This window comes from Salvelinus fontinalis, chromosome 25, assembly GCF_029448725.1.
Source record: "Salvelinus fontinalis isolate EN_2023a chromosome 25, ASM2944872v1, whole genome shotgun sequence".
NCBI lineage: Eukaryota > Metazoa > Chordata > Actinopteri > Salmoniformes > Salmonidae > Salvelinus > Salvelinus fontinalis.
In genome coordinates this window covers 30,046,994-30,065,797 of record NC_074689.1, presented here as the reverse complement: position 1 = coordinate 30,065,797, position 18,804 = coordinate 30,046,994, and the positions used below count along the sequence as shown (strand labels likewise).

The 18,804-nt window shown below is 42.7% G+C and overlaps 1 protein-coding gene across 10 annotated transcripts in view; it reads left to right on the top strand.

Annotated features, from left to right (window-relative positions):
• kmt2ca (lysine (K)-specific methyltransferase 2Ca) overlaps positions 1-18,804 on the top strand; it is a 230,290-nt gene that overhangs the window by 9,388 nt on the left and 202,098 nt on the right. For all 10 annotated transcript variants that reach the window (XM_055881823.1, XM_055881825.1, XM_055881829.1 and 7 more), the window contains exon 2: positions 7,391-7,570. In XM_055881823.1, coding sequence (XP_055737798.1) covers positions 7,392-7,570 — 179 coding nt within the window. In that variant the 5' untranslated portion in view covers position 7,391. The remainder of the gene's footprint in view (positions 1-7,390; positions 7,571-18,804) is intronic.

The window sequence follows — 18,804 nt, the reverse complement described above, 5'->3', positions numbered from 1 at the left end:
GTTCAATGGGATGATCTAGTTCAAGAGTGAGACATGCAACCTGGCAGACCACACACACACACATCAAATACATATACAGTACCAGTCAAAAGTTTGGACACACATACTCATTCTAGGGTATTTCTTTATTTTGACTATTTCCTTCGTTGTAGAATAATAGTGAAGACATCAAGACTATGAAATAACACACAGAATCATGTAGTAACCAAAAAAGTGTCTCACAAATCACAATATATTTGAGATTTTTCAAAATAGCCTTCCTTTGCCTTTGACAGCTTTGCACACTCTTGGGATTCTCTCAACCAGCTTCATGAGGTAGTCACCTGGAATGCATTTCAATTAACAGGTGTGCCTTGTTAATTTGTGGAATTTCTTTCATCAGTGCGTTTTAGCCAATCAGTTGTGTTGTGACAAGGTAGGGATGGTATACAGAAGATAACCCTATTTGGTAAAAGACCAAGTCCAAATTATGGAAAGAATAGCTCAAATAACCAAAGCGAAATCTGGAAATCTGGAAAATGTCAAGAACTTTGACGGTTTCTTCAAGTGCAGTCGCAAAAACCATCAAGCGATATGATGAAACTGGCTCTCATGAGCACCGCCACAGGAAAGGAAGACCCAGAGTTACCTCTGCTGCAGAGGATAAGTTCATTATCCTCAGTTATCAGCCTCGGAAATTGCAGCTCAAATAAATGCTTCGGAGTTCAAGTAACAGACACATCTCAACATCATCTGTTCAGAGGAGACTGCGTGAATCAGGCCTTCATTGTCGAATTGCTGCAAAGAAAACACTACTAAAGGACACCAATAATAAGGAGATACTTGCTTTGGCCAAGAAACCCAAGCAATGGACATTAGACCGGTGGAAATCTGTCCTTTGGTCTGATGAGTCCAAATTTGAGATATTTGTTTTCAACTGCCGTGTCTTTGTGAGACGCAGAGTAGGTGAACGGATTATCTCCGCATGTGTAGTTCCCACCGTGAAGCATTAAGGAGGAGGTGCAATGGTGTGGGGGTGCTTTTCTGGTGACACTGTCAGTGATTTATTTAGAAGGCACACTTAACCAGCATGGCTACCACACCATTTTGCAGTGATACGCCATCCCATCTGCTTGCGCTTATTGGGACTATCATTTGTTTTTCAACAGGAAAATGACCCAACACACTTCCAGGCTGTGCAAGGGTTATTTGACCAAGAAGGAGAGCGATGGAGTGCTGCATTAGATGACTTGGCCTCCAGAATTACCTGAGCTTTACCCCAATTAAGATGGTTTGTGATGAGTTGGACCGCAGAGTGAAGGAAAAGCAGCCAACAAGTTCTAAGCATATGTTGGAACTCCTTCAAGACTTTTGGAAAAATTTTCCAGGTGAAGCTGGTTGAGAGAATGCCAAGAGTATGTCAAGACAAAGGGTGGCTACTTTGAATAATCTCATATGTAATATATTTTGATTTAACACTTTTGGTTACTATATAATTCAATATGTCTTATTTCATAGTTTTGCTATCTTCACTATTATTCTAAAATATAGAAAATAGTAAAAATAGAAACTCTTGAATTAGTAGGTGTGTCCAAACTTTCTTCTGGTACTGTACATCAAATACCTATACATCCAAGATGTTCATATTTTTGTTTACTCATACAATTTCAAGGGGCTTATTTACGCCAAATGTTTGTAACACTACATCAAATGTTTTACTGTAACAAATACGGCGTTAGGAAATATCACTTTTTCATCTAGCTTTAATAACATTTTGTCCCCAAGTTTGTGGAATATGCTTCTCCCTTTTTGGAATAGATTACTTTCTCTAGCACCGGCCTCTTCTCTAGGCCAAATCTACAACACTACCTCAGATAAGATCTGTGCAGACTGAGCCAAGGAGGGACTGAATAAGAGCAACATTTCTGTACTCTGATTGGCTGGCGAGGGGGAGAAAAGAAGGGAAGAGGGTGTGTTCTGCAATAGCAAACAAGCAGGGCCAGGGCAGCCACATGTCACAAACAACCACATCTGTCCTTAACTGTGGGAACCCATGTTAATACGCTCAGTGATGTCCCAAAAGTCTTGCTGTGGGGTGGGGGTTAGTGGGTCTGTGATGTGTCATAGACGTGTACGAACCAACTTCCGTTTCTGGTGCCATAGGCACATTCGGCCTACGTTTCAAACAAACCAGCATGCTCATGTCTTAGGGTGTTTGTGGTCTGCCCAGCGATGGTGTGAGGCTGAGCAGCCACTTGGCTCTAGCAGTGCATTCGAAACCTGTTAAAACCCTCGTGTTAAATCAATATTAAAATAAGCGCCGGTACATACGCACAGCGGGGCACCCTCTATTTCTTCTCTCTCCTCTCTTTCTCATTTTCATTCTCCACCCCAGGATGACTGTGCTGAACTAAATGGCTAAATTAATTTCAGCAGTGCTCCGTAGAGCACGTACAGTGCCTTCAAAAAGTTTTTCCACCCATTGACTTTTTCCTCTTTTTGTTGTTACAGCCTGAATTTAAAATGGATTCAATTGAGATTCTTTGTCTCTGGCCTAGACACAATACCCTTAATGTCAGTGGAATTGTGTTTATTTATTTTATTTCATTTTTTGAATTAATAAAAAATGAACAGCTGAAATGTCTTCCGTCAAGGATTCAACCCCTTTTGTTTTGGCAAGCCTAAATAAGTTCAGGTGTAAAAATGTGCTAAATATATCACATCAGTTGCATTGACTCGCTCTGTGTGCAATAAGTGTTTTAATGGGACTTTTTTTAACGACTGCCTCATCTCTGTACCCCAAACATACAATTATCTGTAACCACCATTACCGTGGTCCCGTGTGGCTCAGTTGGTAGAGCATGGCGCTTGCAACGCCAGGGTTGTGGGTTCAATTCCCACGGGGGGACCAGGGTTCAATCCCCACGGGGGGACCAGGATGAATATGTATGAACTTTCCAATTTGTAAGTCGCTCTGGATAAGAGCGTCTGCTAAATGACTTAAATGTAAATGTAATCTGTAAGGTCCCTCAGTTGAGCAGTGAATTTCAAACACAGATTCCACCAGAAAGACCAGGGAGGTTTTCCAATGCCTTGCAAAGAAGGGCATCTATTGGTAGATGGATTCAAATATTAAAAAGCAATCATTTTGAATATCCCTTTGAGCATGGTGAAGTTAATAATTATGCTTTATACACTACAAAGATACAGGTGTCCTTCCTAACTCAGTTGCCGGAGAAGAAGGAAACCGCTCAGGGATTTCACTGAGGCTGCTGGTGACTTTGAAACAGATTTGTATTTTTTATTGGCTGGTTTAGGATAAAACTGTGGACGGATCAATAACACTGTAGTTACTCCACAATACTAACCTAATTGACATTTGAAAGAAGGAAGCCTGTACAGATTTTTTTTAATTCCAAAACATGCATCCTGCTTGCAGCAAGGCACTAGGAAAATACTGCAAAAAAAATGTGCCATAGCAATTAACACTTTTTATTCAGGACATAAATGTATGTTTTGGGGCAATTCCAATACAACACATTATTGATTATCTCTGTCCACTATGCTTGAAAATATGGTGGCTGCGTCATGTTATAGGTATGGTTATAATCATTGAGGCCTGGGGAGTATTTCTGGATTAAAAGACACTGGGAGATGAATTCCTTTCAGCAGGACAATAACCTAGAACACAAGGCCAAATCTACACTGGAGTTGTTTACCAAGAAGACAGTGGATGCTCCTGAGTGGCAATGTTACAGTTTTGACTTTGATCTACTTGAAATTCTATGGCAAGACCTGAAAATGGTTGTCTGTGAATGATCAACAGCCAATATGGCACAGCTTGAAGACTTTTGAAAAAGAATAATGGGCAAATGTTGCACAATCCAGGTGCGGAAAGATTTAAGACTTACCCAGAAAGACTCATAGCTGTAATTGTTGTCAAAGGCGCTTCTACAAAGTATTACACGGGTGTGAAATTAGTTACTTTTTCAATACATTTACAAAAAAAATAAGATAACTTTAATAATGGGGTATAGTTTTTTCTAAAACAATCACTTTGAATTCACAACAAAATATGGAATAAGTCAATGGTTATGAATCGTTTCTGAAGTCACTGTAGAAGTCCCCCAACATGAGGCTTCGCACAGCTGGTCTCGGTAACGGCCTCACCTCGTTGTCTTTTTTGTTGTTGTAAGGTTTTCCTCCTTTCCCTCTTCTTTCCCTCTCAGTTGTGCCTTTCACCGAGCAGTTGTTGCAGTTGCTACTGTCAATTTTCTCAGTTACTAATAGTGGTAGCTGAATCGGCTATGTTTTGTGGTTAAAAATACAGAAATGGCACCATACTGGATGGTGGCCGTTTGCAAGATCTGACCCAACTTTGCTATTTTGTATCTTTTGTTGTTTATTTTTTACCTTCATTTCTCTAAATGTATCAGCTATCATTTCTTACAACTGACAAGAACTTTTGAACGTCATATCGGCAGTTGCTTAACTCAACTCCGGGTTCAGATTAAGGCGACAGGAGAACCGGTCACCTCTTCCCTCCGTTCTACTGGCCACTTGATGATGATAAGATGGATGACTTCCGACTGCAGATTTGCTACCGTAGAGACACTCAACTATATTCTCTGCTTTTCTGAAACATTGGTCTCGGACAAGATCACCCCCCCCATGACTGTCCAACTCGATGGATTCGTCATTCATCGTAACGATAGGAAAGTGAAGTCGGGGAAATCGAGGGGAGGGGTGGATTTTCCTCTTCATCAACTTCTTAGTGTCGACCCATTGTTCACCCGTCTTGGAATATCTGATGGCATTTAACCAACACTTTCACCTCCCGAGGGAGTTTTCAGCTGTTATCGTGACTGTTGTATGCATTACACCTCAGGACAAGAAAAATAACAAGCTGGCACTTAATAAATTGTAAATTTTTTTAACCAAGCAGGAAAACGTACATTGAGGCTTCTTTTCTGGTTGCCACCTAATTAAATTCTGTGTCATTAAGAAACGTGATGCCTAACTTCCATCAACACGTCTCCCTCGCCACTAGGGGCAATAAAGACTACTGTTATTTTACCCACAAGCAAATCGGATCATGACTCCGTACTCCTGCTTCCTGTTTACAAGAAGTAGCTCAAACAGGAATCGCCCATGACTCGCTCAGTTGAGAAATGGTCTCCAGGACTGCTTTGCTGGCATTGGACTCCGTCGATAACATCGAGCTAACCACCTCCGTCACCGGCTTCATTAGGAAATGCATCGACAACGTCCCTACAGTTAAGGTTTGCTGCTTCCCCACTCAAAAGTCCTGGATTAAAACTGAGGTTGGCACTAAACTAAAGGGTAGGTCTACCGCACACAGGGCTATCGCAGACGACCCTGATGCTACGGCTGAGGACAGGAACAAGTACAAGAAGTCCCACTATGACCTCCAGAGTCGTCTAACAAGGATAATATAGGAATAAGGTGGAATCATATTTTTGGTCCTCCAACAATCGGTATCTGCGTTGAAAAATCATAATCGGTCGACCTTTACTCTGAATGTCCTTGAGTAGCCCAGCCAGAGCTCGTACTTGAACCCGATCGAACATCTGGAGAGACCTGAAAATAGCTGTGCAGCGATGCTCCCCATCCAACCTGACAGAGTTTGAGAGGGTCTACAGAAAATAAAGGAGAAACTCCCGAAATGGAGGTGTGCCAGGCTTGTAGCATCATACCCAAAAAGACTCGAGGCTGTAATCGCTGCCGAAGGTGCTTCAACAAAGTACTGAGTAAAGCGTCTGAATACTTATGTAAATGTCATATTTCAGTTTTTGTATTTTTAATACATTTGCAAAAATTTCTAAACCTGTTTTTACTTGTCATTATTGGGAATTGTGTGTAGATTGAGGACAGGAAAAAATACAATTTAATCCGTTTTAGAATAAGGCTGTAAAAATGTGGAAAAAGTCAAGCCGTCCGAATACTTTCTGAATCCAATGTGTATATACTCAACAAAAATATAAACGCAACATGAAAAGTTTGGTCCCATGTTTCATGACCTGAATTAAAAGATCCCAGTTTTTTGCTGAAATTTGTTTACGTCCCTGTTAGTGAGCATTTATCCTTTACCAAGATTATCCATCTACCTGACAGGTGGGGCATATCAAGAAGTTGATTAAACAGCATGATCATTACACAGGTGAACCTTTTCCGGGGACTATAAATGCCACTAAAATGTGCAGTTTTGTCACATGACATAGATGTCTCAAATTTTGAGGTGAGCAAGACAAAGGAGATGGTTGTGGACTACAGGTAATGAGGGCTGAATGTAATGTTTATTTCTTTATCATAAGCTGCCTCCAATGTCGTTGTAGAGAATTTGGCAGTTCGTCCAACCGGCCTCCCAACCGCAGACTATATGTATAGCGTCAAGTGGGCCAGCGGTTTGCTGATGTCAACGTGATCAAAGTGCCCCATGATCGGGTTATGGTATGGCCAGGTATAAGCTACTGACAATGAACACAATTGCATTTTATTAATGGCAATTTGAGACACATTGTGAGTCCCATACATAAAAAAAAATAAAGTGTTCTGTGACCATCACATCTCTATTCCCAGTTGTGAAATCTATTGATTTGGGCCTCACTTATTTAAATTGACTGATTTATTCATATTAACTTTAACTCTGTAAAATCTTAGAAATGGTTGCATTTTTTTGAATATTTTTGTTCCGTATATATTGTTATGGATTACTTCATTGTTGGAGTTAGAGCTTGCAAAAAAAAGAATTTCACTCTACTTGTGCATGTGACATGAACTTGAAACTAGTTGTTAGTCGGCTAGCTAGGTGGTGGTAACCTCAGCAAATTTGCTAGTCAAAGTTGAGTAGGAGTGATGTGACAGTGACTTACATCCTGGCCCCTTTTATTTGTGTGTTTTTGCATGCTTCTTATCTTGAGGCATGTGAAGTTAACATACGTCAACTGAAAAACTTCTCTAACTTTTGAACCAGTACGCCTGATTCACCTAGTGAACTAATCATCAAGCTCTTGATTAGTTAAATCAGATTGGCTGGTGGGGGAATGTAACAAATGTTGATTTGCTGAACTAGTCTGGGCACTGGTCCAAGCAGGTTTGGAAATGGAATATGTTGCATTGAAAGATCCCTATGTTATAAAATATTGGCATTCATTGCCATTATCCATGTGTCTAAATGGTAGACACAGAGAGATGACAGCCATTGGTGGTTGTTGGGATTTCAGAAGTCCACTGTCTCATAGTATACTCAAACAGGTCACATTTACAGTACAGTTCGTCATCTTAACTAGCAAGACACATTTTGCATATCTTTTGTGTATCCAATGTCCATGGTTTAATAAATAATCTCTCTCTTTCTCCTCTTCTCTATGCTCTCCATCCTGGTCCACAGAATGTCATCAGAGTATAAGAGTCTGGATCCCTCTGACCACGGACCGTCTCCTCCCCTGAGCAGCACTGGGGGGGGCTCCCCCTCAGACAGCCCCTCCCCTGCCTCCACAGACAGGCGCCCCCGTGGCCGGCCTCGTAAGGATGCAGGCGCTCCCACGCGAGTACCCACACCTCAAAAGAAGTAGGTCCCATTCACTCTAACCTTGGTGTGACGCTTAGTGGGGGGTGCCTGTGCTTGGGTTTGACTGCTTTGCTGATGGTGTCGCCCTCCATGGTCTCACTGGGCCGTGTGGAATTTGGCCAGTCTTATGTTATCCTTTTTGGTGTATTTTACTAAGCAGTTTAGTTGTTCTGGAGGGGGTCTTTGTTTTTGGTGGTAGTGAAATGTAAAGGTTAAATTCATATTGTAGAGGATAAAAACACATTAAGTCTACCGACTGATATCTCTGTGGCTGGTTCAAGCTCAATCTTGCCATTTCTTTCAATGCCGCTTTTTCCCCAATTTGTAATAATCACCCTACCTCATCCCCACAACCCCATAGGTCCACTAAATCAATTTATTAAGTACCATGAATTATTAAATCTGCTACTCACTACTCACTACTAGGCCTCCCAAATGAATCATACGAGTGCAAGGAAGGGCATGTTAGCTGATGTGTCTGCAGGGATAACCCATGTTAACCCCAAACATTACACGTGGGGATGGGGATTTGTGTGTGTGTGTTTGGAGAGGGAAGCAGAATCACGAAGCGTGACGTGGATCTAAGCTATGCACAGATTCCACCTCGAGGAGCCACTCAAGTGTTTTGAGGTGCATTAGCACTGAGGAAGCTGAGCGCCTGCGAGGCACACAAGGAGATGCTGCCGAGAAACAAACAATGTACGCGGTTATTAATGTTTTTCTCTTTTGGTTGTTACATTTTTGTCTCAGATATCCCCACTTTCATCTTTTCACGTGGCAAGACTCATAAAGGAGAGAAAGTATTGCTTTCATCCTGGTGTCTTATTGGTCTAATGTCATTCCTATGTAGCTACCTTCTATCAGTGTACAACAAAACCAACCCGGAAGAACTGTAGGAGATGGACTGCTCAAATGACATGGAGGAGGAGTACACTGTAATTTTGTGGGGAGGGGGTTTGATCTTCAGATGGAGGGTGTGCTTGGTTACTTCCTACTAATGTGACATCCACTGAGTGGCGTGTAACAAGCCTTTGTTAGCTAAGCTAGCTGCCTTGCACAGGGGAACATTGGGGCCTCCTCTTTATAGATAGAGTAATGTTCCTCATACGCACCACGCTGATATCGGCCACATTATAGGCCCTTTCCCACCTGGACAAAAGGAACACCTATGTGAGAATGCTGTTCATTGACTACAGCTCAGCGTTCAACACTATAGTGCCCATTAAGCTCATCACTAAGCTAAGGACTGTGGGACTAAACACCTCCCTCTGCAACTGGATCCAACTGGATCCTGGACTTCCTGACTCCATCACCATCATTAAGTTTGCTGACGACACAACAGTGGTAGGCCTGATCACCAACAATGATAAGACAGCCTATAGGGAGGTCAGAGATCTGGCAGTGTAGACAACAACCTCTCTTTCAATGTGATCAAGACAAAGGAGATGATCGTGGATTACAGGAAAAGGCAGGCCAAACAGGCCCCCATTAGCGTCGACGGGACTGAAGTGGAGCGGGTAGAGTTTCAAGTTCCTTGGTGTCCACATCACCTACAAACTATCATGGTCCAAACACAAGACAGTCGTGAACAGAGCACGACAACACCTATTCCCCCTCAGGAGACTGAAAAGATTTTGCATGTGTCCCCAGATACTCAAAGTTCTACAGCTGCACCATCGAGAGCATCCTGACCAGTTGCATCACTGCCTGGTATGGCAACTGCTAGGCATCTGACCGTAAGGCTCTACAGAGGGTAGTCTGTACAGCCCAGTACATCACAGGGGCCTAGCTTCCTGCCATCCTGGACCTAAATGCTAGGTGGTTTTTACACCGCTGCTACTCACTGTTTATTATTTATGCATAGTCACTTTACCCCTACCTACATGTACACATTACCTCGACTAACCTCTACCCCCGAACCTTGACTCGGTACTGCTACCCCCTGTATATAGCCTCGTTATTGTTATTTTATGCGTTAGTTTATTTAGTAAATATTTTCTTAACCAACAACGCAGTTCAAGAACTAGAGTTAAGGTTCTTGTAAGTTAGCATTTCACGGTAAGTTGTATTCGGCGCATGTGACAAATAAAATTTGATTTGAGTTTGATTAGCATGGCACCTGACACTGCAGGTAGAAACGCCATGGGGCCGAATAGCTGATGGCGCTTTGCATGCTAACACTGTCACGGTACCGTATGTACTCTGCCTTGGGGGCGACTGCCTAACAAGCGGCCTTAGTGTATTTCCAGTTTGTTGCCCTTCATATACATAGTATTGGATAGAAATGCAAACTGAGAACCCATAATCCTGAGGTTCTTTTTGACAGCCCTGCCACTTGGTTTGGTATAAAGGGATGGGGCTAGAGAAATGTAACCACTCAAATTCATGCGCTATGGATGCAACCAACAGTCATATAATTGGCTACGACAGCTGTACTAAGCTAACGAGGTGTGTGTGTGCACGCGTATGTACAGTGCATTCGGGAAGTATTCAGTCTTCTTGACTTTTCCACATTTTGTTACGTTACAACCTTGTTCTAAAATTGATAGTTTTTTTTGTCCTCATCAATCTACACACAATACCCCATAATGACAAAGTAAAAACAGGTTTTTAGATATTTTTGAAAACATACATTTACATAAGTATTCAGACCCTTTACTCAGTACTATGTATAAGCACCTTTTGGCAGCGATTACAGCCTCGAGTCTTATTGGGTATGACGCTACAAGCTTGGCACACCTGTCTTTCAGGTCTCTCCAGAGATGTTAGCTCGGATTAAATTCCGGGTTCTGGCTGGGCCACTCAAGGATATTCAGAAACTTGTCCCGAATCCACTCCTGCGTTGTCTTGGCTGTGTGCTTAGAGTCGTTGTCCTGTTGGAAGGTGAACATTCGCCCCAGTCTGAGGTCCTGAGCCCTCTGGAGCAGGTTTTCATCAAGAATCTCTCTGTACTTAGCTCCGTTCATATTTCCCTCGATCCTGACTAGTCTCCCAGTCCCTGCCGCTGAAAACATCCCCACAGCATGATGCCCCCACCACCATGCTTCACCGGAGGGATAGTGCCAGGTTTACTCCAGACATGACACTTGGCATTCAGGCCAAAGAGTTCAATCTTGGTTTCATCAGACCAGAGAATCTTGTTTCTCATGGTCTGAGAGTCCTTCAGGTGCCTTTTGGCAAACTCCAAGCGGACTGTCATGTTCCTTTTTACCGAGGAGTGGCTTCCATCTGGCCACTCTACCATAAAGGCCTGATTGTTGGAGTGCTGCAGAGATGGTTGTCCTTCTGGAAGTTTCTCCCATCTCCACAGAGGAACTCTAGCTCCGTCAGTGCTGCAAATATTTTTTGGTACCCTTCCCAAGATCTGTGCCTCGACTCAATACTGTCTCGGAGCTCTACGGATATTTCTGTCTATTGTGGGACCTTTATATAGACAGGTGTGTGCCTTCCCAAATCATGTCCAATCAATTGAATTTACAACAGGTGGACTCCGATCAAGTTGAAGCAACAGCTCTAGGATAATCAATGGAAACAGGATGCACCTGAGCTACATTTTGTCTCATAGCAAAGGGTCTGAAAACATATGTAAATAAGGTATTTCTGTTTTTTATTTTAAATATTGGGTATTGTGTTAAGATTGAAGAGAAAAATAAAGAATATATATTTTTTAATAAGTCTAAAGTAACAAAGTAGGAAAGTCTGAATAATTTCGGAATGCACTGTATAAGGTATTTATGTAGGCCTATATTATTATTATTATTATTATTATTATTATTTCAAAAGGCCATTGGACATTCCAAAATGTCCCAGATTGTGTCTTAAAACTCCTGGGCGCTACTTAGTGGTGTTTAAAACTCGTAACAGCTTGGCTGGCCTAGACAAAATGTCACCTGGGCTGATTATGGGCCATAAACACATGACTGGTGTTAAAATGATGTCACCACTGACTTCCTATGAAAATGTGTGCATGGGTGATGCTGTGTGCTCCTGGTCTGTTTGTCTATTAGTATTCTTCTGGGGTGTGTGTAAACTTGTGTAAATATTTGTATGAACATAAACTGAACAAGTTCCACAGACATGTGACGAACAGAAATGAAATAAAATGTCCCTGAACAAAGGGGGGGGGGGGGGGGTCAAAATCAAAAGTCAGTAAGTATCTGGTGTGGCCACCAGCTGCTTTAACTTCTCTAGGATAGGGGGCAGCAAATTCACTATTGGATAAATATCTAGCCCAATTTCAACTTCCTTCTACTCATCCCCAGAATATAAGATATGCATATTATTAGTAGATTTGGATAGAAAACACTGAAGTTTCTAAAACTGTTTGAATCATGTCTGTAAGTTTAACAGAACTTATGTAGCAGGCAAAACCCCGAGGACTAACCATTATTATTTTTTTAAGTCACTGTCTGTTCAATGAATTTTCATTGGAATACTGGATTTCTAATCACCCTGTTTTCAGTTCCTACCGCTTCCACTGGATGTCACCACTCTTTGGAAATAGGTTGAGGTTATTCCTTTGTGCAATGAAGAAGTGAGGCCACCTGGAAACAGTGTAACGTCATGTGTACTGTTTGAGAGTTGCGCAAGACTATAAAAGTAGCGTTAGTTTGTTGATCTCCTGTATTGAAAACAGATAGACCCGTCTTCAATTTGATAGATTATTAACGTTTACAAATACCTTAAGTTGTATTACAAAAGTAGTTTGAAATGTTTTGGCAAAGTTTAGAGGTAATTTTTGAGATATTTTGTAGTGACTTTGCACAAATTGGAAGCTGTTTTTTTTCTGGATTAACCGTGCCAAATAAATGGACAATTTGGATATATATGGACGGAATTAATCGGACAAAAGGACCATTTGTGATGTTTATGGGACATATTGGAGTGCCAACAAAAGAATCTCGTCAAAGGTAAGGCATGATTTATATTTTATTTCTGTGTTTTGTGTCGTGCCTGCAGTGTTGAAATATGCTACACTTTCTTTGTGTACTGTTGTGCTATCATCAGATAATAGCATCTTATGCTTTCGCCGAAAAGCCTTTTTGAAATCTGACATGGTGGCTGGATTCACAACGAGTGTAGCTTTAATTTGGTATCTTACATGTGTGATTTAATGAAAGTTTGATTTTATATCATTTTTTTTTTTACATTTGGCGCTCTACATTTTCCCTGGCTATTGGCCAAGTGGGACGGTAGCGTCCCACATATCCTAGAGAAGTTAGGTACCGCAGTGCATCTCCTCCTCATGGACTGCACCAGAGTTGCCAGTTCTTGCTGTGAGATGTGTTTCAGGGAGCGTTTGACAGTGATGAGTGGAGGTCGTTTGACCGCTGACCCATTACGGATGCAGGCAATGATGCAGTGATCGCTGAGATCTTGGTTGAAAACAGCAGAGGTGTATTTAGAGGGCAAGTTGGTTAGGATGATATCTATTAGGGTGCCCGTGTTTACGGCTTTGGGGTGGTACCTGGTAGGTTCATTGATAATTTGTGTGAGATTGAGGGCATCAAGCTTAGATTGTAGGATGGCTGGGGTGTTAAGCATGTTCCAGTTTAGGTCGCCTAGCAGCACGAGCTCTGAAGATAGATGAGGGGCAATCAGTTCACATATGGTGTCCAGAGCACAGCTGGGGGCAGAGGGTGGTCTATAGCAGGCGGTAACGGGGAGATACTTGTTTTTAGAGAGGTGGATTTGTAAAAGTAGAAGTTCAAATTGTTTGGGTACAGACCTGGATAGTAGGACAGAACTCTGCAGGCTATCTTTGCAGTAGATTGCAACTCCGCCCCCTTTGGCAGTTCTATCTTGTCGGAAAATGTTGTAATTAGGAATGGAGATTTCAGAATCTTTGGTGGTCTTCCTAAGCCAGTATTCAGACACGGCTAGAACATCCGGGTTGGCAGAGTGTGCTAAAGCAGTGAATAAAATAAACTTAGGGGGGAGGCTTCTAATGTTAACATGCATGAAACCAAGGCTATTACGGTTACAGAAGTCATCAAAAGAGAGCTCCTGGGGAATAGGAGTGGAGCTAGGCACTGCAGGACCTGGATTCACCTCTGGTGATGTAGAGGTACAGAGGAGGAGTAGGATAAGGGTACGGCTAAAAGCTATGAGAACTGGTCGTTTAGAACGTCCGGAACAGAGAGTTAAAGGAGGTTTGGGGAAGATTTAAAATAGCTTCAAGGTATAATGTACAGACAAAGATATGGTAGGATGTGAATACAGTGGAGGTAAACCTAGGTATTGAGTGATGATGACAGAGATATTGTCTCTAGAAACGTAATTGAAACCAGGTGATGTCATTGCATGTGTGGGTGGTGGAACTGAAGGGTTGGATAAGGTATAATAAGCAGGGCTAGAGGCTCTACAGTGAAATAGAACCAGAACAGCAATGGACAAGGCATATTGACATTAAGGAGAGGCATGCTTAGTCGCGTGATCATAAGGGTCCAGTGAGTAGTGAGGTTGGTTAGGGTAACGGCGATTCAGACAGCTAGCCGGGCCATCAGTAGCAAGCTAGCATAGGATGGAGGTCTGTTTTTAGCCAACTCGTGCGTTTCCGTCGGTAGATTAGTAGGGTTCCGTGTGGTAGAGGGGATCAATCCAATTGGCAAAATAGATATAGTTTTAGTGACCCAAGAAAAATTGTCCAATAGACCTATTCAGATAGCAGCCGATAAGACAGATGGGTGTTCAGGTAAAGTCGCGACGGAGGGGCCAGTTGGATAACTCCCGCGGGCAGATAATGTCGGTAGTCCAGTCGTGAAGGCCCGGTGGGGCTCCGCATCGGCAGTAAAACGGGTCCGAATAGGTGATTGTAGCCCAGGAGTGGCTGATGGAACTCTTCAGCTGGAATGGCCCTAGCCCTCACCCTCCGATCCAACAGGTCCCAGACGTGCTCAATGGGATTGAGATCCGGGCTCTTTGCTGGCCATGGCAGAACACTGACATTCCTGTCTTGCAGGAAATCACACACAGAACGATCAGTATGGCTGGTGGCATTGTCATGCTGGAGGGTCATGTCAGGATGAGCCTGCAGGAAGGGTACCACATGAGGGAGGTGGATGTCTTCCCTGTAATGCACAGCTTTGAGATTGCCTGCAATGACAACAAGCTCAGTCCGATGACGCTGTGACTCACCGCCCCAGACCATGACGGACCCTCCACCTCCAAATCGATCCCGCTCCAGAGTACAGGCCTTGGTGTAACGCTCATTCCTTCGACGATAAACGTAAATCCGACCACCGCTGGTGAGACAAAACCGCAACTCGTCAGTGAAGAGCACTTTTTGTCAGTCCTGTCTGGTCAAGCGACGGTGGGTTTGTGCCCATAGGCGACGTTGTTGCCGGTGATGTCTGGTGAGGACCTGCCTTACAACAGGCCTACAAGCCCTTAGTCCAGCCTCTCTCAGCCTATTGCGCACATTCTGAGCACTGATGGAGGGATTGGGCGTTTCTGGTGTAACTCAGGCAGGTGTTGCCATCCTGTACCTGTCCGCAGGTGTGATGTTCGGATGTACCGATCCTGTGCCGGTGTTTTTACACATGGTCTGCCACTGCGAGGACGATCAGCTGTCCGTCCTGTCTCCCTGTAGCGTTGTCTTCGGCGTCTCACAGTACGGACATTGTAATTTATTGCCCTGGCCACATCTGCAGTCCTCATGCCTCCTTGCCACATGCCTAAAGCACGTTCACGCAGATGAGCAGGGACCTTGGGCATCTTTCTTTTGGTGTTTTTGAGTCAGTAGAAATGCCTCTTTAGTGTCCTTTCTTTAGTGGCCTCTTTGGTGTCCTTTCATAACTGTGACCTTAATTGCCTACCATCTGTAAGCTGTTAGTGTCTTAACGACCGTTCACAGGTGCATGTTCATTAATTGTTTATAGTTCATTGAACAAGCATGGGAACAGTGTTTAAACCCATTACAATGATCTGTGAAGTTATTTGGATTTTTACGAATGATCTTTGAAAGATAGGGTCCTGAAAAAGGAAAATTATTTTCCTGAGTTTAAATACACATACTATATATACACACCGTTCAAAAGTTTGGGGTCACTTAGAAATGTCCTCGTTTTCGAGAGAAAAGCAAAAATAATGTGGTCAATTAAAATAACATCAAATTGATCAGAAATAGTGTAGACGTTGTAAATGACTATTTTAGCTAGAAAGGCAGATATATTTTAGGCGTACAAAGGCCCATTATCAGCAACCATCACTCCTGTGTTCCAATGACACGTTGCGTTAGCTAATCCAAGTTTACCATTTTAAAAGGCTAATTGATCATTAGAAACCCTTTTGCAAATATGTTAGCACAGCTGAAAACTGTTGTACTGATTTAAAGAAGAAATAAACTGGCCTTCTTTAGACTAGTTGAGTATCTGGAGCATCAGCATTTGTGGGTTTGATTACAGGTTTAAAATGGCCAGATACAAATAACTTTCTTCTGAAACTCGTTAGTCTATTCTTGTTCTGAGAAAAGAAGGCTATTCTATGCGAGAAATTGCCAAGAAACTGAAGATCTCATACAACACTGTGTACTACTCCCTTCACAGAACAGCGCAAACTGGCTCTAACCAGAATAGAAAGAGGAGTGGGAGGCCCCGTTGCACAACTGAGCAGGAGGACAAGTACATTAGTGTCTAGTTTGAGAAACGTCTGTCTATTTTTTTTTTGTAGTAAATGATGCAGACAATAACATTGAAGCCACAATCTATCTGCAATATTAAAGCTGATCAACCTCCTAAAAAATGAAGGATATTGCACCATTTGCTGTCAAGGGTACTGTTCCCTTTTCCTCCTGTCCCTCATCTTTTTCTGAAGGCAAGCTTGTCCCTACACCCACTCTGTCACTGAAGTGTGTCTCTGCCAGCAGCAAGCCAGGCTGTTTTTATTTTATTTATTTGTTTACAAAGAGTGCAAAAGCTTGGAGTACCTCTTCTGAGAGGGCTTGCATAAACCCAATGGCTGCTGCATGTGGAAATGTCTCCTGTGTAGGCTATGCCCAAGGGGTCAGGGAAATGAATCACTGACTGTTGCCTGACCATCTAAGTGGCCGGCCTGGTTCGTTCGAAACAGCTGTCAATCATGAGGGTGTTTTACAAATTCTTCTGAGATGTTTCTGAATGTAATATGGATCCTTATTAAGCTCTAGCAGCGCAGGATGTTTCTCAATGTAATATGGATCCTTATTAAGCTCTAGCAGCGCAGGATGTTTCTCAATGTAATATGGATCCTTATTAAGCTCTAGCAGCGCAGGATGTTTCTGAATGTAATATGGATCCTTATTAAGCTCTAGCAGCGCAGGATGTTTCTGAATGTAATATGGATCCTTATTAAGCTCTAGCAGCGCAGGATGTTTCTGAATGTAATATGGATCCTTATTAAGCTCTAGCAGCGCAGGATGTTTCTAAATGTAATATGGATCCTTATTAAGCTCTAGCAGCGCAGGATGTTTCGTGAAATGTTATTGTTATTGATGTCATCAGTGAAATGGGTGTCCCTTTTTTTTTAGTGGTCAGACTAGTTCCTATTGATTTGGCCTAAAATAACCCCGTACTCTCTCACAAACACAGACATCCTCCTCGGTGTTGTACTTTATCGGTCTGACAAACTCCCACTGACCCACGGGGGCTTTGTGCCTCTGTGTCGCAGTAGTGCATTATAGTAGTTTTTTTGGTTGCCAGTTCTCACCACCCCCAAAGCCCAACCTAGGACAGTAATAACCCTACCACTGTTTTCTGTGGAGGAGTTTCAACTAAAGTCCTAGGTCTACGTATTTCTAATGGGTCTCTTGCATGTTCTGTATGGGTTAACGGTTCATTTCATTGACCCTTGTTTGCTTTTGGTTGGAGGGAAGGTCCTGTGTTGTCAGCATTTCAGAGGTTTCTAGCCTCTAACATTGGGATTGTTTTTGAAGCTGGTAACCAATTGCCTGTAGAAGCTTGCTCTGTAAGCTGGAAATGTAAAACCGGAGAGGTAATGGTTAAATGGCATGCTGGGAAACAGCAGAGCCACAGAGAAGGCGGTGTGCTCAGCCCAGCCAGTGTACCCATTCCAGGATTTCGTCACTGCCTTGGGAGGTGGAACTACTTGCAACAGCAGCTTATTATTTTTTTCTTTCTCTCTCTCTCTCACTCCCCCACTACCACTGTGTCTCACTGTAGTAGAGACCAACTCACTGGATGTGTGTAAAGTCCTTTTAGATATAGGGTTTTTTGTGACTTGTTGTGTTCAGTACCACATGATTTTTGTGGTTCAAAAGTGAAAGATCATGCATAGAATTGGAATCATCAGGACTAGATCCAGCATTTAGCTTGGTGTTTGGTGCCGAGAAACTTTTTATGTGAACCAGTAGTATATTGTTTTGAATTTTAAGTCTAACGGTAGCCTAAACTTGGAACTTGGGCTCATAACTTGTCATAAAGACTCTTACGTTATGAACCTTACATTGTACCAGAGGTGGCTTGTGATTATTACCAGCCTACTCCTGTGAGACTGTGTACACGAGAGTTTCCCAAGAGTTCCAGATGACAGCCCTGGAATAATAGACATCACAGGGAGGGAGAGAGGGAAGCTACTCAGGTCCCAGTGGTCTGCTCTTGTCACTCTGGCTTTGGCTAGTGGGTGTTTATCTGCCTTCGGGTTACTCATTAGCCCACATTTCATCACTTGTTAACCTCTGTGCTGCACAGTAGTTACGACGGGTACACGTAAAATCCATTTCGTTGCCCCGGCTTGGCAAAACCAGAGGATTGTGGGTAGTCAGATGGGCATGACGCATGTATTATGCAGTGCCTGTCTAACAGTGAGAGCATCACTGTACATCTGGTTTTCTTCTAGTTTGTTCTGAGGTCTCACGGGGTTCGCATTGTTTGGCTTCATGCATGGATTACTCAACGAATCCCTACGCGGACTTTGAGAGGCTCTGTTTTTTTAATCTTATTGTAAACGTCATGGTTGCATACATTGACTGATATGTTTGTCTTGTGACTTAAAATGAGTCCTTGCATTCTTTTAGAAAACCGGGCTTACTTGACATAGTTGTTGTTCTATCCAGGGGTGATAATGGACTTCTCTTCCAACACCGTTGGAAAAACAACACAGTGACCTTTAACATAAACTGTCAATTGGAAATTCTGATCTATTCTAGGGGCAGCTGCAGCTCCACCACCACCTAAACTGACATTCATGCCCAACATAGTGTTAAACTAAGCCACTGTTTTGAAGTGTTTTCAGGTTCC